The sequence below is a fragment of the Siphateles boraxobius genome, unplaced genomic scaffold (genome assembly GCF_051911475.1).
Source record: "Siphateles boraxobius isolate OS27281-9 unplaced genomic scaffold, OSU_SipBor_1 25, whole genome shotgun sequence".
Lineage (NCBI taxonomy): Eukaryota > Metazoa > Chordata > Actinopteri > Cypriniformes > Leuciscidae > Siphateles > Siphateles boraxobius.
In genome coordinates this window covers 20625527-20647556 of record NW_027508866.1, presented here as the reverse complement: position 1 = coordinate 20647556, position 22030 = coordinate 20625527, and the positions used below count along the sequence as shown (strand labels likewise).

Below are 22030 nucleotides of genomic sequence, written 5' to 3'. Positions count from 1 at the left end.
TGAAAGCACCAGACACACAATAACAGCCTATAAACATTCTACTGAGCACTGCACAATCACATTATCATAGTCCCGCTTATATCCCACACGCAGCTGCTGTACAGGCCAGTGAAGCCGCCAATCAAACTGATCAGCCAATCAGAAACAAGGCACAAAGACACAGTATCACCACAGAGAAAGAGATAGAGGAGTAGATAAAGACTGACCTTAAAGCTGACCCCTTCCTCAGAAATCACCTGTGTAACAAACAGAGTGTTTAAGAGATGCCCACAGGGGTGAGAGAATGGTGATGAATGGGTTAACTTAGAGAGAACGTTCTCCACATCGTGACCGACAGACTATAAAAGAAAATGACAACCAGAAGAAACGTCTTCGCTTTTACCTGCCACAGTAGAATAGGAACATTGCTGCATAAAAAGTGATGATGCCTCTTGTGGCGATAGCCAGTGTTTCAGCCAAATTTACCCACACTCATGTCATTCCAAACCAATTTGACTTTTCTTTCTACCGAGGAACACACACACAAAATGATTTTGAAGAATATTCACACTGCTCTTTTCCATGCATTTTAAGTAACTATTTCTTGGTAGGGGCTTTTTTATAGTGAAAAAATAATTACTGTAAACAGGTTGTAAATGTTGAAGTGCTAATTTTGGGTGAACCATTGCTTAAATACTGAATGTGACAAATGAAGACAAGCACAACAGGAAAAAGAACAACATTTTAAAAGTTGGCTGGTCCATAGCCATGATCAAATGCAAATATGATTGAACAGACTTGAAATAAACAAATCCATTAAAGCAGAAAGCAAAAGAGTGACGGTGCGATGAACATACAAGCATTATGACCGCAAGATCTGAAAAGAGGGAAGACTGGAGCGCCGTAGTTGAATTCTGGTCCATGAATGAATGAGACCTGTATGGATGCAACATTCTACTGTGGGCCACCATGACACTATGGAATTAAGGAATTGAGCATTTGTACATATGGCTGAAAGTGTATGTGTAGAAAGTGAGAGGTGGCCAAAGAACACACTGTAGTGCCGTCACATCAGATCAGTGGATTAGGAGTTTGGAAAAAAATCAAAAGAGACACTGGAGAACTGGACATAAATCTCGGCAGCATTCATGTGGTGTGGTGAGGCGTAATGTGAGAAATGGAGTGAAAACATGGAATTAGGGTGACAAGATAAAGTGTGTAGTCTGCCTGTCCTCTTGACAGTGACTGTCAGAATAGATATGAACATTTAAAATCACATCAGCACCTTTGAACTAGAAAGGTGGGGCAAACTTTACACGCGAATTACCTTAATGAGGAGATTCTTCAATCAGGGGAACTTTTCTGTCCCCTAAGATGATTTTTAAACAATAGTTAATAATAGCTTACATTTTTTATTGTCACTTTAAATGACTAATTTCTGATTTTTGTTGGTCAAAAAAAAATTCTGTTTTGTTTTTTTAGGATTTTTACATCAGAATTGTACGAAACTTGGCAAAGGTTTTGGCACTTGTTGTGTGAACACAAAAGAAAATCATAGACATGATTCATAAAGTGGCTTGAAAAAAATAGTCACACATTCAATAAATGAGCGCAATGGAAATGAATGGGAGATTAATTTCATCTAGTGGAAACTGTTGGTACTGCGGCCAAACAAAATCTGACTGAAAGTTAAGATATCAAGCTCAAATTTAGAACACAGCTCGTTTAGAATTATGGCTTTGATTTTTTGGCAGTTTTAGAGTAAAATGTGTTTTTGAAAATATATATGAAAAAATGAAAATAGCATTTTTGTGCATTTTTCATAATAAATGTAAAATTCTGTAATTTTTTTTACTTTTTTCATTTCAGCAATAATCTGCCAAGTGTCGTCTTTGAGAAAAGATATAACTTAAGTCTGTGCTCTAAGGCATTCAAAATTTATGACAGTTTAAGTTGGAAATATCATTTTCAGGTCTATGCTCAAAAAGTGAATAAATGGATTATAACTACAGCATAAATATAATTTAGTACCATAAAATCCCCTAAAAATACAAAATATTAAATAAAAAACATTATCAAACTAAAATATAGTTCATTAATTGAAATAAAATATATTTTGTCTGACATTTTTGACTGACTGGAGATCACCAGAGGTTAAGAGTGTCGAAGTGTTGCAGTTTTCTGTAATTTATCTTAATTTTCAATAATTTCTCTACATTAGGCTCATCCCCCATTCAGACATTGTTTTGATAAAGTTGTTTGATAAATGTAATAAAGTGTTGTCAAATCATGTTACAATTTTCCAAAGAACTTAAAAAAATTAATTTACTGATTTTGTGAAAAATCCCCAATACTGATGTCATTTCCATCACACGAAGCAACCCTTAATTGAAGAAACACACATCAATAGTTCCCAAAGCAGAAGATCTCCCTCTCCATTTTCTGTCTACTCTTACCTTCAGTCCTGTCTTTTCATCATCGCTACCATTATTAGTGGAGGGGGTGTCATCCCCCAGACGGGACACCAGGACAAAGTCCTCACTGTTGAGGGTGGACACAGAGTCGGAGGACACGCTAATTTTCCCCACAGAGGCCTTGTCATCCATGACTGCTAAATCAAGCCAGACGCGCTCATGAATGGCGTTTTAATGAGCAAAATTACCTGGAAAACAAAGAGATGAAAAAGCAATGAGGAAAGGAAAAAAAAACTTGAACTACAAATAAAGTTTGTGGTTCTTCACGCTTCAAGTTTCAATCATCTCAAACTGTTCTACAAATGGCAGCATTCCCATGCAAAGCTATTTATGGACACATGGTGTCTGCAAAGCAAATTAAACTCAAAACCTTTACAAAAAGGCTGGCTAAAGGCAGAGATGTGTGCGAGGAAAATATTGTAAAATGATAAAGAAATGGCAGATAAAGTTTGGTAAATGGAAATAGGCAGGCAAGGCAAGTTTATTTATATAGCACATTTCATACGCAATGGTAATTCAAAGTGGTTTACATAGAAGAAATTAAAATAATATTTTAAAATAATAAAATAATGAGGTACTCATATTATGGGGATACAGCAAGGGTCCAAAACGAAGTCACCAAACCAACCAGCAAGAAAATAAGTATTAATTTTATTAGAAACTGCAGCGCTATACGTGTGTTTAGTCAAACTTGTAAGTGATTTGTATTATTTAAAAAAAATAATAATAAAAAAATACCCAAAGTGTTTGTTTTTTGCATTATTTTCAAGACAATCATTTTCCACATTATTATTACAATAAATGTATGTATTATTCTCAATGATATTGTCATTATATAAATTAATTACTGTAAGAGTACATTTTACTTTATTATACTCATATTACATATGAAACACTAGGGGTGTCACGATTCTCCAAATCCTCTATTCGATTACATTTTCGATTCTAAGGTCACGGTTCGATTCGATTCTCGATTTTTACTTCTTTTTTTTTAAGCACAGGTTGCTGTTGCTCCTAAAAAGCTGAAATCAGTTCATCGCGATCTCACACATCTCTGTTATTATCAATGAAGCTGACTGCACAATGAATCTTTCATAATATATAGCCTACACTTTGTTCTTGTTGCTTTTCTGCAACAGATAAATAAAAATGTATTAGTTTTATATGTTTTATTCATAGCTATTTCTAGTTTGCGGGAGTCCCGCGAATCGTTTTATTCTCCCGCACACACAGAGTGAGTGCATTTCCGGCCGCGCTCGCACTCGGCCATCAAATCTAGTCCCGCGCCGCACTCTATTGCGTTGGGAGTGCACGTCTGTAGACCAAGAGCCCGGCCCGAGGGTAGAGGATAGTGACGGGAAATATCGGCCCGGGTCGGGCCAAGTTCGGGCTCGGGGCCTCGGGCATAGAATCTAAGTTAGACGACACAGCCTTTCAACACGTGTGTTTTTTTTTCCGCGCCGTGATGAGTCGTTCATGAACGATCCGTTCATTGCCTCTGTCACGAGATAAAAGAACAAAAGACTCGGAAGGTCGAGAAATTATTAATGCTCCCGGTAAATTATTTTTGACTGCATCATAATGATTTCTTAATTCAGAATATGATCAAGATTGCGTAGGTGGATGTGTTCGGGGAATTTGCCTGTTAAAAGTATAACATTTAAAGCCCCTGAAATGACTAGAAAAAAGATTAGTTAATTTTGATGAACGAGATTGAAAAATAGAGTCAGTAAAACTTTCCATCACGGGCATGGGGGCGTGGCAGCATCGACGATTCCATTTTTTATTTCGATTTTTGAGATTGTGAATTAATTTCGATCGATTTCGATTTAAAATCGAAATCGTGACACCCTTATGAAACACTGTAATACATTTTTTGCAAGTGCAAGGGCATTTTCAGTCTTGTATAGTCATATTAATGTATTATTATTATTTGTATACAGTATTTATCAATATTGTGAATTAGCTGTCATTTTATTTGTATAATTTGTATTTTAGTTCAGTCCGTCTGGTGTTTTTGTTTTGTGCAGGTGTGTGTTAGGCCTATGTAGCATAATTTAACAAATCTAAAGTCAGACCATTCTGTTTTGTCTCAAAATCATACAATCTAGTTCAAATCAAAAACTACTGCTCATGCTTCATGTGTGTAGCATCTTTGTTTGGATCATGATTAAGTTCAGTGGTTGCCTCTAATTTCAAATAGCTACAGATATTTTTAATAAACAACAAATTAAAAAAATAGGAAACGGCCATGAAAAATCATGATCATTGCATCCCTACCTATAGGCCTATTGGCGGAAGTACCCAGCTTTTGTCGTGTTTGCGCCGCTGGAACTAGAAACGATTTTAGAGGGATTTTAGAGCAGGGATGGGCAACTCCGGTCCTCGAGGGCCACTGTCCTGCAGAGTTTAGCTCCAACCCTGACAAAAATATTTTTTTTAGTAATCCTGAAAACATTGATTAGCTTGTTCAGGTATGGTTAATTAGGGTTGGAGCTAAACTCTGCAGGACAGTGGCCCTCGAGGACCGGAGTTGCCCATCCCTGTTTTAGAGGGACTAAATTAGCTCCTACCTCAAACTTTGGTAAACAACTTCGGAGTTGTTGGCGTTGTTGAATGCTGTGCTTAAATGACGTCGCTGTCGGGCGGCTTAAGCCTTGTTTATACTCGACGCGTCCGCACGAGCGCGAGTCTCCGTTGTCTGCGCGCGCACCTCACCAAACGGACGAGGCGCTTATACGTGACGCGCTCGCCGTTGTGCTATTCTGTGAAACGACAGGGGGCGCCTCGGAGTAATTCTCCTCTAAACCACCAGGAATCAGCAGTGAAGAAGTAGTTTGCCGTTTAGTTTATTAATTTCTGATATATAAAAAGAGTAATAAATGCAGTAGGTTTATTGTACTTTCACTGCATGTAAACTAGTTAAACAACTGAAGCCTTATTGAAGAGTGTTTAAACCTTAATTTCATCAGCAGGGCTTACTTCTGCTATTGTAGGCTTATTTTGTAAAATGTAAGCAGTTACTTTAGACAAGTGTGCTTAATTCAAATGTGTTCCTATTCACAAATTGAGAAGCTTTTATGGTCGCCCATCAATGCAAATGTCTCTGTGTATAGAAGGATCATAAACATGCTGGTACAGACGTACCATTTCGGCCAGATTCGGCTGGAAGTCGTTCATCTTCAGATGCGGCGCCGTGCGCGATGTTACAAAAAGTGCCGTGCGAAATGGGGTCTTGCGCTCCCAACACACAGGACCGCCCACAACGCAATGACGTAATTTTTGCCGCGCGCACCTTCGCGCTCTTGCGGACCGTCGAGTATAAACAAGGCTTTAAAGGCTGTGATATACTCATGGCGAAGTTCTTTTACGTTCATCACTTAGTGGTAAAACAAAGTTCGAAATGCGTGAGCAGCAATATACTGTTAGCGAACATCTGACGGCCCTTACACTCCCGAGAGCGACCGGTAGATGAATATGTAAATATGTGCAGCGCGCTTTCCTCTCAATAACAAGATAAACACAAAACAAAATTGAGAAAACAGCAAGCATTTTAATAAAGCATCTTATCAACGTGGATATGTTTGCACAAGCTCGTCACTCTAGTAAAAATCACGTCACGTTTATTTATATAACACTTTATACAATGGATTCCTTAAAATCAAGAAGCTTTACCATATTAAACATGAACAACTGTGTACGTCTCGTTTAAGTAGTACATTTTTAGTATGTTTGAGTAGTTTGTTTACAAGTAAAACATTTTCTACTATAAAGCAGCTCTCCAGTGTGTTCATGTTTTCACTCACGGACAACTGACTTCGGCAGCTTAAAAAGGAGAAATGCAACAGAAAACACTTCCACGTGAGAGAAGGCGGAGCCTCCGCGCACACCTATCTATTACATAATCACCACAGACCAATGGTACTACAAAGGTGTTGTTTACCAGTCTTTGCAAACTTTTCCAGAAAGTTCGCTTTGGCAAGCTGTTTTGAACTTCCAAAACGAACTTCAAACAAAGTTAATTTTGACCTGATTTTGTTCGAAATGACGTCACATCAGTTTGTTCTTCGATTTCGTTTGAAGTAGCCTATATTGGGGCCTTAAGTCACTTCACAGTTCCTATTGGTGGTGCAAATGCAACAAGCAAAAATGGCCCTAAGGGAACATTTATGGCGCTTTTCCACTGCATGGTACGGCTCGGTATGGCTCAGTACGGTTCGGCTCGGCGCAGCACGGTTCGGCTCGCTTCGCTTTTCCACTGCGTGGTACGACTCGGCTTGGCGCGGCACGGCTCGGTTCCCTTTAGCTCGGTTGCTTTTCCACTGCAGTTAGTACCGCTTCAAAGTTGGTGGGATTATGACTGATCGTTATGGTTTATCCACCTCCTTGGCAACTAGGGCTGAAACGATTCCTCGAGTTACTCGATTACAAAAATTCCTCGAGGCAAAAACTCTGCCTCGAAGCCTCGTTAAATTCCTATGTAAAATGTAATTCACTATACGCGGATCTATACTATAGCGCGTGATACATTTTGAATTTATTTGGCACGATGGCGGAGAGTAAAGATGTCCATAAACGGCAGAGAATGTCTAAAGTTTGGGATCATTACATACTTAAAAAGGAAGAGAACAAGGTGCAATGTGTCTGCTGCGAAGTAGACCTGGCATACCACAACAGTACGACTTCAATGATTCAGAATCTGAACCGAAAACATCCACTCCATGCTCTCACCAAGCGTCACTGAAACATAACACACCGAACGCGAATAGAGCGTCAAATACGCGTCTATCGCGTCTAGTTAGACGATTAAACATTCGCTCGAGTTAAAATTTTTCAACGTGCACGGAAGACGTTCGCGTCATTCGCGACGCCCGGCGCGAATGATGCGTCTATTCGCGTCTTTGCACTGACTTTTCTACTCGCGCAAATAATTAAAATTGCGTTCGGTGTGTGAACCCCTTCACTTACACACACACACACACACACACACACACACACACACACACACACACACACGCATACACACACACACATGCACCCTCGTCTCTCTCAGGCGCCAGTCAGATCAATTGCGGCAATGCATCACATACTGTATATGCTTAAACTTTCATGTAGCCACGCAACAATAATTTCAGCATGCATTCACTTTACACACCGGGACGTGATGGAGGAACACATATTGTATTGCAGTCTTTGCGAGACCTTGTTTGTATGTCACGTCTTCCAAATACAGTAGTTACAAACAACAACAAAAAATGAAATTCCCCAGCCTGCTTCTCCAAATCCACTCGTACTTTTGGGGAAGACATTTTAATTGGCTACCAAAGTAATTGAGCATAGAACATTGTTGGCACTTAAACTAAATGGGAAAAAATTGCAATAAATAGGCCTAGTTTTGGAGCCAAATGTTGGAGTTGGAATAAGTTTTTTTTGTTTGTTTTTTGAGAAATAAAAGCCAAATGCTTGATCATTTTACAGCCACATCATTTTCGTTATGCATTATTTGTTTTAGTTGTTTAAAAACACACAAAAAATTATCCAATTACTCGATTAATCGGTCGATTAAGTGCTAGATTAATCGATTACAAAAAGAATCGATAGCTGCAGCCCTATTGGCAACCAACAAGAGGAACGTCTGCGCTTCTCGTCCACTGACCACGATTCAGCCATTTCTTTTTTGGAAGTTTTTTTTTCTTCAAGCAAGTCAATCAAGTAGTTTTAAAACAGGTGCTACAGCGGTGGCTGTTACCGGCTATTTAAATCTAGCAGGTTTGATGTCTCGCAAATACAATGACGCTGGTAGTGACGATTCTGTCTGTCTGACCAATCAGTGATCTACAGTGCTTCCACGTCAAATTTTAGTATCGGTACGGTACGCTTGGAACCTCAACAGAGGTGGTACCATTTAAAGCGAGCCAAAGCGAGCCGTACCGTACCGTACCATGCAGTGGAAAAGCGCCACAAGTGAGCCGTACCGAGCCGAGCCGTACCGTACCATGCAGTGGAAAAGCCCCAAAGTGAGCCGTACCGAACCGAACCATACCGTACCGAACCATACCGTACCATGCAATGGAAAAGCGCCATTAGCTCTCTGGGGACAGCCCTACTGGCTAGATCCAATAAATGAGTTCTTATAACTTCCCGATGCGAAAGACCCTATAGTCAATCGGCTTTAGTTACGTCACAGCAATGAAACAAGATTTGCTACACTATTGCTAGTCTAAAGTAGGTGATATTAGTCAAGTCACCTTTATTTATATAGGGCTTTATACAATCCAGATTTTCTCAAAGCAGATTTACAGTGGTATCAGGAAAATAATGATTCAATGATGCAAACAAAATTCAATTCTGCTGTAAGGAAGCTCTAAAATACAAAAGTAAACAGTCATTATTCAGTTGAAATCAGTTCAGTGTAGATTCACTTAAGGTTCAATAACTATGTAAAGTTCATCAAATATGAAATTAGTTAAATTCAGCAATAAAGCAGCTCATGTGATGTCATCATCCAGCTAAGTTAAGTTCTCATCCAATAGTGTCAGTACAGTCAAATCAGTAATATTGCTGAATATTAAGTGTCCCCAACTAAGCAAGCCAGAGGCGATAGTGACAATGAACCCAAACACCATTAGGTGACTGAAATGGAGAAAAAACCCTTTGGTATTAGTGATATTATCTCATTAACATGAGCCATTAGTATTTTGATCCGTTATCCTAAAAAATAAAGAATTTTAAACGTGTATATCTGCCAAAAGTTTGTTAGTCAATGTTAGGATGGAAATAGTGGTGGCTCCGTTCTACAGCAGCCAATTGTACACAAAATGCAAAAATCCATGTTATCTCCACGGCAACAGTCAAATGACAAACAAAGTTGGTGCTGCTGTGGATTGTAAACTGTGACGCCGCCCGACCCCAAGTGCTGTTTACATTACCACACATGTGACCGGGTACAAAACTTTAGGTTAAAATAAACCCAAGATCTAAGATTGACGTTATCGTTATGCAAACTTCTTAAACTCCAAATAAATAGCAGCAAACTTTACAGTTTAACTGCAAAAGAAGAGAAAGCTGATGAAAAACAGTTGTGTTTATGAGAGCTGTACCTGTGTGTATATCTGGACAAGCTGAGAGGGTTTGGCAGCGGGTCAGCGCTGAACTATATTTGGATATGGAAGGGAAATAATGGGACCGTACAGGTCCAGACAAGAAAACACGAACAAAAGCAGCTCCGCCATTTGCAGGAAGTGTGGAAGAATGAGCAGAACCTCTGTGTGATTTACACAGACACATACAATGTGCTCCAATGTGATACAATCCCAGAAGTCCTGCACTAAGGGGATGTTGGAAAAAATTCGAGGGACAACAGTGAGTTACAGGCCTGTGACAAGTGTTTCAAGATCTGCAGATAACAGTGGGTTCTCCTAAAGACATTCAATGGAGCCGTCTCAGAGAATCTCAGAAATAACTCAGGAGACCAATGCTTCTCAAAAAAAACAATGCTCATATTGCTCCATAAAGTAAAGCCACGTTTAAAGAAAATGCCATTTATGTTCATGAAAGGCTTTGGGTGTATATTTCTTACTGTTCAGAGTTACACTACCATTAAAAAGTTAAGGTTGTTGTCAAATGTATTGGAGAAGTCTCTTATATTCATCAAGGAGCTCAAAATAATTTTTTTTAAACAAAAATCTTTTGTTACTTTATAAAAAATATTTACTGTCAAATTTGATCAAAAAATGCATCCTTGTTGAAAACGAGTATTAATTCCTTTCAAAAATAAAATCTGACCCAAACTTTTGAACGGCAGTCTAGCCTAAGAACACAAAAGATATTTGAAGAATATGGGTAACAAAACAGTTGATGGGCCACAGTACGGAAAAAAAATACTAGGCCCAGGGCCTGTTTGGTTACCCATATTCATTTGTGTTCAGCATAAGAAAGAAATTCATACAGGTTTGGAACAGCTTTGAGCCATAATGTTTATTTGTTTGAGTGAGATGGGTCTCTCTCTCTCTCTCTCTCTCTCTCTCTCTCTCTCCCTGCTCTGATTGGCTCTGTTGAGGAGTGCTGAAGTTTACGGGTGTAGGCTATTCACACTTGTAGTTCAGATCAGTTCGCTTGGTTCATTTGGTCTGGCCAAAAAAAAAGAAAATTTTTGTCCTGGTCCGCTTAGCTTTAACAGTGCCATTTTTTACACCGAAACTAAAGATACCGAACTTAAAGGCATTCACAACCTGATCCATCTTTTATTACATGTATTTCAAGAACTTACGGAACATCCAAAACAATGCTGTGTTCTGGGATAAATGCTCTCTGGGAAGAACAGCTCGTTCTGTGCGTCATACGTCATTACGCTATTTCAACGTCATTGCACATGCGCAATCCTTTCAGTTTCGGTTTTCAATCCGATCAAGTGTTTACATGTTCTCTCGATCGGATTACAAAAGGGATAAACCACCCCTTTCAATCCGATCGAAATTCCAATACGATCGAGCTCAATCAGATCGATTTAGGAGTTTACATGAAGGTTTTTTAGTCCGACTGAGCCGTCAATCCGATTAAGGTTCCATGTAAACGCAGCTACTGAGTAAATGATGACAGAATTTTGAACCATCCCTTTAATGTTAAACTATTAATGTTTGAACTTGAGATGTTAACAAATATGTCCCAAAATAGAAAAACTTATATTACTATTTTATGTGAGCTTTTGCATAAACTAATGTTGAGAAAAATATCCTTATTGTAAAGTTTGTAAGTATTGTAAACATTTGTTTACTGGAATTGAACGTAGTTGTCACCAAAGCTTTTTTTTTCTTAATGTATATATATATATATATATATATATATATTGGCTGATACTGCTGCTAATTATGTAATCCATTGTTAGTGATGAATGTGGAAAAATAGAAAACCATTCTTTGCAGGGAACATTTTGGGCACACCTGTTCTGTTTGTCAGTTATACTCAGTAGGAAACTAAATAGATCCACCCATTTTACTCAAAATAAGTCAAAGATATTTTTGAAAACTGCCACTATAAGCTTTCACTACCAGAATGCCAGGCAAATAATGGCATTTTGTAATTCTTGTCCTGTCCGGGTGAGTTTTGCAACTTTTGCTCAGCTTTGCCTTGACAGTGTGACTGACACAACCTGCGTTAACATGACACAAATGTTTGTTTTTGCTGTTGTATAATTGGCTCTGTTGATCACTCGTCAATACCAACTTAATATGCAAACTGAAATGAAACTGAAAACCTGTTCAGTACCAGCAGGATCACAGAGGATACTGCAACACAACCAGTGGTGCAACAGATCACAGAACTCACTGTTCGAGTCACAAATAGGCTCATTTTTCGTATTAGCAAAAAAATAAATTAATTTAAAAAAATGGGGCAAATGTAATTTGCTCTCCATTTATTATTTAAAGCATACTTTAAGTACTTACAGCACAAGATACCACAGCACAAAAAAAACTAGCCTAACTAATAAAAGTTCAAATATTATTAAAGACAAGTGAACAGTCAGTAATAAAATAAGATCAAATACACTAATTACAAGCATAGAATCTAAAATGGCTAACAGTAGTATTCAAGTACAGAAATGTAATAATTAAATGTAAAATAACACTGTAAATTAGATCAATCTTGGCTAAAGTTGTTTTGTTGTTTGAATAACATTTATTAAATAAAATGGTATTTATAGGCTGCTGTCATTTTAAGACAGAATGCACTGATCCAATATGATGAAACCTATCTGATTTCTTTATCAACTGCTTACATTCTTAGACTGTACAAAAAGATGGACGACGCCCCTTCGCTCTCTTCCATCGGTGATGGAAGTTCCCCGATATTCCCGATATGGCGCCAGTTTCCCGATATGGCGCTGACATCTTGGGACTTGAGTCTGCGCAGTTGCGATCTCGGGACCAGACCTGCGCAGTAGTGAGCAGGAAGTAAAGCCGCGAAATCAACGCCCCGCCCTCAATCTCGCCGAATGCACTCACAGACAGTCCCTGCACTTTTTTTAAGTGGCCTATGTCTGCTCCGTTCCGCTCAAATTCTGATGTCTGTTGATTGCAGTATGACAAGAGGCTTGTTAAAATAAAGTAAATACAATCTCCTCAGTCCTCCGAAGATCCCGAAGTCCGTTGGTGCTAGAGATGCTCCGATCAGCATTTTTGGGGCCGTTCACCGATTACCGATCACTAAAATCATGATCTGCCGATTGCCGATCACTGCCGATCACAGAATGGCAGGGGAATGGGAATCTTTTATCTATAATCTAGCAGAGTTTGCACCATTTGTCGAAATGTGTTTATTTAATTGTATTTAGAAAACTAGGTGTCTTAAGGCTACTGTAGGCCAGCTTTCCCAAATAAGGCAGAGTAACATTAAATTATTCCAAACAAAGAGGGGTCAGGCAGTCCAACACACATCAGATCAGCCTAATGGGAGGGGATCAAGTTACACTTAGGCATATTTGGAAATTGTAGCCTCTTAATACACCCACTACATTTACTAATTGGCAACAAAATGTACAACTTGTTACACCAAACCTGGCTACTGATAAAAGGACAAAACTATGGCAAGCTTTTTTTTGTTATTATTATTAATAATTTATAATTGAATTTTTGCCATGAAAATAAATTTGAATGCTGACATGGCATTAAATAAAATAATCTGAATCTGAATCTGATGTATAGGCTAGTTGAGGAACCAACTACGTCAGATCAAAAAAAATAAAATACCACCACCACTTTTGAAACATCTCGCATTTTTGAATGTACCTAATACAAATAAATAAAAACATCTCCAGTTAACTCAGAGCATTCATTTTGTTCATTTGTTAAATAAGAGGCGATCTAGCGCTGAATTTTTTTTTTTTATCAAGTGATCAAAGTGCTCGTTGCCACAGTGCTCAGTGCTGCAGATACCGCGTTCTGTTGTGGCTCGAGCGGTGCACGGTCTTCACTCGGGCGCGCGCTTCAATCCGTTGGGAGACTCCCTATTCGTTCCGGTGAAGGAGAACTCATGTTGCCACTGCTAAGCTCCACTCTGCTGTTGTGTGCCCGTGCGCCATGCATGCAGGTGGGAAAAAGTTGCGCGAGTAATTTACGTCACGTGATCGGCTTTTTTGATCGGCGCTTTTGGGGTTCGCCGATCAATCTATTTTTAGCCAATATCGGCCGATCATGATCGGCGTCCGATCAATCGGAGCATCCCTAGTTGGTGCTTCAGTGCTTCAGTGACTACTTCGCTCAGAGAACCTGTCAATCATGACATCACAACACCGTTTTTATAGCATCAAATAACTAACTAAATACAAACTTATTTTAAAAACAAACACTTGAAATTACATCAGCGTGATAAAAACTACAGTAAATGACAGAAACTATCTTTGGAAAAAAAGATATGTGAAGAGTAATTTAATTGTTTAGTTGGTCTCACGTCCCGTTGAATAACATGGGGAGTCGGGGTTTATGACCTATACTAGGACCAGTCACCAGGGGGCGATCGAGACGCTTTGGCTTCACTTTTCAGGCCTTGTACAGCACGCTTGTTTACATTCACTTAAGACATAACCGACTGTGTTTACAAGAATACTTGCAGAGACAGATATTTTGACAAAAAAAGCGCAAAGAGACGCGAAAGAGGAATCAATTCGTTGTTAGCACACTATCTGAAACGCGGTTCTCTGTTTGTGCGGCTGTGTGCACAGATAACAGCGCACAAGTTCTCTTTCGCTTCTTGCGCTGGAATGGTTTAAAATCACTCAAATGTGTAAACTGACAAGACAAAACGTGCAAATGAATGATAAACTTTAAATCTATGATGGTTAAACTTAAATGAATCTGCAAATCACATGTGTGCCAAACCGTGTGGCTTGGTCTGTAAAGATCACAGTTCAACTACGATCCGTTTCACCCTTAAACACAACAGTATCACAATATCTCAAAACCAGCTCTGCCACAAAATGTAGTGACCATCTAGACAACATTTCAGTCCAGTGGTCATACTGTAAGAGAGGATATTGAATGGCAGGTTGTTCCTTTGTGAACAAGCTTTGGTTTTCCTGACTGGGCACATTGTACTCTGTCCTAATGGAGACCAGGCTCAGTGCTTAACCCTGGGGAGCAATGACCAGAAACCAGCAGTACACAAGCCTCAAAGAGCTCCTAGAAAGAGTTGTGTGGATTTGTGCTACTAGTTAAGATAGAAGAGTGGCTCCTTACCAACACAGACTAACAGCCAGACGACTGACTTCATAGCCATGTTCGCTGGCATGGATTCGTGTGTAACAGACACACAGGATGCTCCTTCACACTGATGCTCTGTTCTCATGCTGTTATAATGGACGCCTTGTCTGTCTTCCCTTCTCTCTCTCTCTCTCTCTGCCTCAGGACGCAACAGCCAAATGAGGATTGAAACACAATATGGTGTTTTAGACTCTCTTGGGGCAAAACAAAGAGGAAAAAGAAAAGAGGAGAAGAGATAAAACAGAGGCAAATTGATGCACAGATAGAGAGAGGTGGACTGACTGAGGCAGAGAGAGCAGCTAAATAAGGCAGAGAGAGACAGACAGGCGGACTGGGGGAGGGAGAGAGAAGTGAAATTAAGCAGAGAGACTGAGATCCAGGCTCTGACTACAGGAGTTTAAGGCAGATTTATCCTTCCCTACATTCAGAGAAAAAAGAAATTACGTCCAGGGCAATAGCCAACGAGGGACACGTCTACAAGGAGGCATAAGTGAAGGAACTTTTGAAATGGCGACAACGAAAAACCAAGCAGCTGTACAGGTCCAGTGGACAACAGAGATGCAGGAACGGCTGGACGAAATGTGGCAACAACACGACTGCCTCCTCATACAATGTCTAGCAAGTTGCCACAACACAGTATCCATTTTGTTTACATCCGCTTTCCCGTAAGGTTCTAAATCTGGCTTGATAATCTTAAGAATATCTTGGAGTGTGTAATGCACCACGATTTTCAAATCTTGTAGTGTGTGCGGGTTTGAGATTTTAAAGAAGAAAATCTGTGAAGATTCTCTTATGCTGTGAAGATTCTCTTATGCGTGTGATGCAACCAGATTACACAATTGGTTAAGATTTAAAAACTCCTGTCCTGTAGTCTGAACCCGGCTTGTGGCTGAAAGAGAATGATGGTCGCACTGAGGCAGAAAGAGACAAGTGGATTGAGGCAATGAGAGAAAGAGACACACAAAGTCTGAGTCTAATGGCTTGTTTCCACCAAGCGGTACAGTACGATTCGGGACGGTAAACCCTGATCCGGCTTGCTTTTCCACTGCAAACAGTACCCTTAATTGATAGGCGTGGTGTAACCTATGCCAGAAAGAAGTGATCGACGTCAGTTTCGCGCGAAGAAGAAAGCAACATAGAAAACAACAATGGATGACATACAGCAGATCTTGATCTTGCATCTTGGCATGTGGCTGTTCGTCACAAGAAGACAAGCGCCGACATTAGGCGTTTTTCAATACCAAGTACGCAAAGTTCGGACTTGCTAAGTAAGACTCAGGAGAATGACTCCCAAGGACGCAGTCCGGTAATTCTGCAAATGGATCAGCAGCGTTCTTGAAAGCAGCGTTCCGCTCTGCTACTCCGGTTATCCCTGTACATTTTAGGCAACAATAAAACTAAATGTGTTATAAAACACCAGTCTGCCTCTTTTCATTTTCATTTAAAGAAATCTTAAACATTATAGCCACACAAATGTGGTTCAGGCAATGCGTATTGATATTTACTGCATGTATAACGTTAGCCTATTTATAACAAAACGACATATAAAACACAACCCTGCCTCTTTTTGTTAAAATTTTTAAAATATTATTTTTTAAAACATATTAATATGGTCCAGAGACAATGTGCATTTGTACTCTGATCATCTTCACTGTAATAAAATTTAAAATGACAAAACTAAACCTTGTATCTTTTTGTTAAATTTCAGTTTTATCAATAATAGCATTATAAAAGTATTTAAAAGGTACAAGAAGATATACAATAAGAAATAAAGCAAACAATTCAGTCAAACATATAAAGTCAGCACCCTAGTCTACTGTTACAACGGTAAAGTTAATAGCAGCCTAAATATATAAAGTTATGAAACTTCACTTAGCCCTCAGCCAAAACGATTGTCCAGGGAAATTATTATAGATTCATGAGACCAAAGGTCTACACAAGATGAATTATATCTCGTTTAACCACTACAGAGACGTCAGAGTCAGCGGCAAACGTCAGAGCGACTAGAGGAGGAAAGGCTGTTCCAGGCAGGGGTACATGAGCGGCGAGTGCCCGGTGATTGCCTGGAATGGATCTCACAACCTGGATCAAATTTTCATAAATCTTTACACATATTTGAGCTTTAAACAACTAACTTCTCACCTGAAAAACTCTTGAAACTACATTTCGTGACACAGTAACAGTAGTATTATATTTCAACTGTATTAAAAAAAAATTACGCTTCTTATGTTGTCATTCCCCTTTTAGCGCGAGCAAGTGACGATTCTCTATAAACCAATCAACATTCTGCAATGAGTCTAGCTCCACCCTTTAGGTACTGTACCACTGTGCTAGGTACCCCAACGGAAGGGTACCGAAAAGTGGTACGGTACGGCTCGGCATTTTAGTACCATTCACAACTTATGACAGTGGAAACGGAAATAATTGCGAATCGTGCTGTACTGTACCGCTAGGTGGAACACAAGCCATAAGAGTAAGACAGAGAGGGGCAGGATGAGATAGTCAGGAGGAGACATGGTGATAAAAAGATAGACTGTGGCAGAGATGAGGCACTGAGAGAAAGACCGGCCGACTGAGAGACAGGAAGATCGAGGCAGAGAGTGAGGCAGACTGAGGCAGAGGTGAGACTAACTATACGTTCACACTACCGCCGACTTGAGCTTCCAAAGCTACCGGAAGTCATTCATTTTCATCTAGTTTTATACATATTTGGTATTATTTGAAATGTCTCGGTACGACTGGTACAAATGTCTCATTCCCAAAGAAGTAAACCCAAAAGGTAATAAAGTTCTTAGGAAGTTTAGAAATATCTTCCACACCCTCCAATACTGGAGGGTGTGTCTTTGAGTTAACACCTTCGACCATTTGACTGAATGCTAATTGTCCACTGCTAGCAAATGGTGACTTACAGGTAAAATTCCACTGTGAATGATGTTTAGATTTGAAATGAGGTCTGGGTATATAATGAAACGCAGCGAGAGCTCAGGGCCTTTTCTGTATTTGAGATCGGCCCGTGAGGCTGGGAGTTGCGAGACTCTCAGCCTCACGCATTTCTTGTCGGGTAAACTTTTTCCTCTTTGTTCTAGAGCATTTGATGTTTTGCATTGATTATCTTTGAATTGGTTATGAAATTGTAATGATACATTTACCTGACAAATTAAATGGTGATATTTGATTATTCTAATTGACTTTGACATTATTTTCATTCAAGAGTTTAAAAGAATAGTAAAACATTCGCTCACATTTAATGATGCACAGATATCATTTAAACCTTTTTCATTTATGGAGTCAGATGAAATAACGAGAAAATACATATGAGAAAATGTATTGCATTTAACCAAAAATACTTTGCCGTGAGAAAAGACAGTAACACGCAGAAACCTTCACCGCTTATTCGAATACCACCATTGGATCGAGTTAGACGGCCTTACACTGGGATAGTTTACATTTTTGTTCTTAAAGTTGAACTTATTTTAACTTGAATGACGCGTTTTTTAAAACGCTGTGTCATGCGCGAGACGCGGCAAAAGACACAAAGCTCGAGCACACAGTCTAGCGCATGTTTACATAGTTAAATAGAAAAGCAGTGAAGTGGAATGCAAAAACACCAATCTCGTGTAACATTTCTTGTTGTGACACTTCTCTTCTCCCTGCTACGTCAGAGCAACCAAAGTGTCAACAAGCTTCCCCGTACTTTTTGACAAGCGTCCTTGACAGGGCGTCCAGAGCTTCTTTGCCGCTCAAGTCGGCGGCGGTGTGAACGTACGATAAGGATGATTTCACACCTGAGTTTGTTTCAGAATCTGGTGTTTTCTCTCTTGGTTTGGTCAGTTTAGGCATATGTGAAAACAGCAATCGAGCTCGGATCCGCATCAAAACAATCGCTACGAGACTCGGGTCTCGGCCAGATTGCAAACACACTCTGGGATGGTTCGCTTGAGGTAAGAAACTCAACGGAACAGCGAACCAAATGGTTCTGTGAGTGAGCCCAAGGGATGTTAACGATTAATTGACAAATTGTCGATAATACCCTTAATCGATAAAACTTCAATCAATCGTCAATCAATCGTTGATTAAGCAGGTTCATGCGCTTGCATGCCGCTTAACCGCTAAACATGTAAATTGAGCGCTCCGGAGCTACGTTTGGGACCATTTTACACCATCATGACTATAAGTTTGCGTGTGCATTCGCAGTCTTTTGTTTTGTGCAAATGTGAGTTGTAATATTGTGTTTATTTTGTGTAGGCCTATTTATATCTGATTTATCTTACGTAACTTGGTTCAAGTTCACTTGTGCATTCTCGTCATTTTGTGCAGATATAATTTGTAATATTATTTTTATTTTGTATCTGATTAATCTCATATAGGAAGGGTTTCTTTGAGTTAAATAACGAACTAGCAAAGTGCTCCAGTTTACAGGTGTTCATTTAGTGCGCAGCTCTAGCAGCAATGCACGGCTAATAATAACTATGATTGGGACGGTCATATTACATAACACGAGAACACTTTTTTTATAATAGTTTAATAATATTGAATTATCACGTTGTCAGCACATTGTTCCAGGAAGAGCGACACACATTCTGACAAGCACGCATCTGAGGTGGGGTTGGTGACACGTTGTATTAGTTGTTATATTTTATATAGTTATTTCATTAAATGATCAATCACATCGAAACATTTTACAATCCTACTAGCCCTTTATTTAGATTATAAACCCTTATCATTCATTTGGTAATGGGCATAGCGTTTTGAGAAACATTTGCAGACCCTGTCATGCTGTTGGCCAAATGCCACTGCAGCAGACGCATATTGCAGTATTAAGGCTAACGATTAATTTAGCCGACGATCGATCATGGGAATTTGTGCAAATTGACATCCCTAGTGAGTGCATTAGTTTTCACAGTTCTCTCTCTTTCCCGCTCATTTGCAGGGTCAGCTTCACACACACATGATTTGGCACAGGTTTTACGTCGGAAACCGGAGCACCTAGAGGAGACCCATGCTGACACGGGGAGAACATGCAAACTCCACCTCAGCCAGGGCTCGAACCGGTGTGCTACCCACTGAGCCAGCATGCCGCCCACATTAGTTATCACAATTGAAAACCAAAAGAGCACCTCTTCATTTTAAAATGTTGTGATTTTGTCAATCATCTTGATGGATGACGCAGAGGAAACTGACCAATAAGAGGACAGTTGTACTCTCATGTGACTTGCACATAATGGTACACTTTGAAAGATTGCCTTGTGAAAGCAAACAAAGAAGAAACTGCAACATTGTAACAAATTAAGTCCCTGTTTCCGAACAAAACAAACAATCTATCCACCTTTTTCCTGGTTAGCGAATTTACCCATGATTCATTGCGGGTTTGAACCGGAAGCCGGTTGTCCTTTTCCGGTTCGAAGCTTTATGAAGATTAAGCGTCGCTTGCTCAGAACGGTCGCAGTGATGTGCTGGTTAGAAAATATGTGAAATAAGTAGGGCTATCCCTGCCCGTGCACGACTGAAGTTGGGTTGGAAGTTATGTATACTATATGGGAGAGAATGCTAAACCATAATGAGCGTTTTCGTAATATATTGCCTATTCTGCATCTCAACGCACACAAAAGCTTGGCACAAAAAAACCCGGCAAAAGTAATGATTATGCATTAAACATTTGAATTGTTTATTAATAACTAGTGTTTTCTGTAAGTGTCAACTGCAAAGATAAATTTGATGACACTGACTCGCCATCTTCGCAATAGTGAACGCGACTATAGAGAGAAATGCATACTTCATACGAATTAACCTATACATAAGCAGAGAGCAGCCTATTTCTGCTCGTTTTTTATTATTTTGTTTAAAAGTACACATTTCAAGCTTTCTATAGATATACTTATCATGTATGTGAGGCAAGTAACTTATACGCTGAGTTTCGTTGATTAATAAGATGCGCTCCAGTTCACGCGCCCGCGCATCCGTGTCCTGTATATCTACTATTTTTGCTTCTTATTTATTATTCCAGGCAATTTGTTGATAAAACACTGATAAAAATGAAGATACAATTTATACTAAACGAAATTCACTTTAAAGAAAGGCTTTCTACAAAACAAAACTTGATAAGTGGTCAAAATCATGTCTGAGCCATTCCAAATGTTTTCCGATATATTGGGCATCTTATGATCATATCTGACTCATCTTATGCGGTTCCCTTTTCATATAATCAACATCATGAAATAAATGTAAAAAAAACATTATATTGTGAAACTTAAATATAAAATGTATGTTTAGTTGTTTTTTGTTTAACTTATATTTAATCGTCACACTGCTCCGCTTTGCTCATGTGCTCTGGTGTGTAGCCTATGCATGTGTGCGTGAAGTGATGGAGGGGTGCGATTCTCGAATATTAATTGCACAATACCCTGCGATCTTCGAATATTATTTTTGCTTGAAATGCCCATCCCTACTGGTAACGTATTACACCTTTTTCGTTGGATGCTTCAGTTTTAGCGCAGCTAACCAAAAATGTCTACTCTCTGGTATTGAATGTAGCTGATACAAACCGGACATAGGCATTCTCTCCTTTTTATCTTATGCTCAAAGCACCCAGTTTCTAAAAAGTTTTTTATCTTCTTTGAATTGTTAAAACAACCAACAACAGCACATGTAGAGCCTGAACTCATTCTCTCACTGCTAATACAGTACGAACCGGAAGTAGGCAACCGGAGTCGTCGTCATGGCGGCGCCCATTGTTTAGAGCAGAATAAGGTGGATAGGTGTGAAAACATCCTAAGGCCGAGAGAGAAAGAGAAAGAGTTATTATAAGACTGTTGCTCACTTGAGGTGAGACTGAGGCAGAAAGAGACAGGCAGACTGAGACAGAGGGTGAGACTAGTGTTGTCAAAAATATCGATATTTCGATAAATATCGATACTGAAATATCTGAACGGTACCAATACTAATTTCCCGAAGTATCGATACACCAATACTAGCCGAGCAGTCACTTTCACTTCTCTCCAAAGGCGCGTTGACAAACACCACACGTGACGCACTCGTCTCATTCGCTCTGGTTAAATAGCAAAAGTGAATGGAAAGATGGCGAGTGCGGCGTCCCCGCGACCGGCTTTGGTTGATTGATAAAGAACACCGCGAGCGGGCATGTCGGAGTCGGAGAATGGCGTGGACAGGACACGCGCTACACACCGCGAGCGGGCATGTCGGAGAATAGCGCGGACACGCGCTTCACACTGCGAGCGGGCTGCGGGCACCCAAAAGATTGTTTGACTATCAATATCCCTCTCATCACTCATTTTGTAAAATTATTTTATAGATGAAAACAGACTT

At 39.6% G+C, this 22030-nt stretch overlaps 2 protein-coding genes across 3 annotated transcripts in view; one reads left to right on the top strand and one right to left on the bottom strand.

Annotated features, from left to right (window-relative positions):
- Positions 1 to 22030, top strand: part of anxa3b (annexin A3b) — a 275725-nt gene that overhangs the window by 35698 nt on the left and 217997 nt on the right. The window lies entirely within an intron of this gene.
- rabgap1 (RAB GTPase activating protein 1) overlaps positions 1 to 22030 on the bottom strand; it is a 101747-nt gene that overhangs the window by 71989 nt on the left and 7728 nt on the right. Inside the window, exons 2-3 of one of the 2 annotated variants that reach the window (XM_077243113.1) lie at positions 2436 to 2641; positions 207 to 236 (exon numbers count right to left, since the gene is read on the bottom strand). In XM_077243113.1, the coding sequence (XP_077099228.1) occupies positions 207 to 236; positions 2436 to 2585 (180 nt within the window). In that variant the 5' untranslated portion in view covers positions 2586 to 2641. The remainder of the gene's footprint in view (positions 1 to 206; positions 237 to 2435; positions 2642 to 22030) is intronic. The other variant, XM_077243114.1, reaches the window with a different exon arrangement.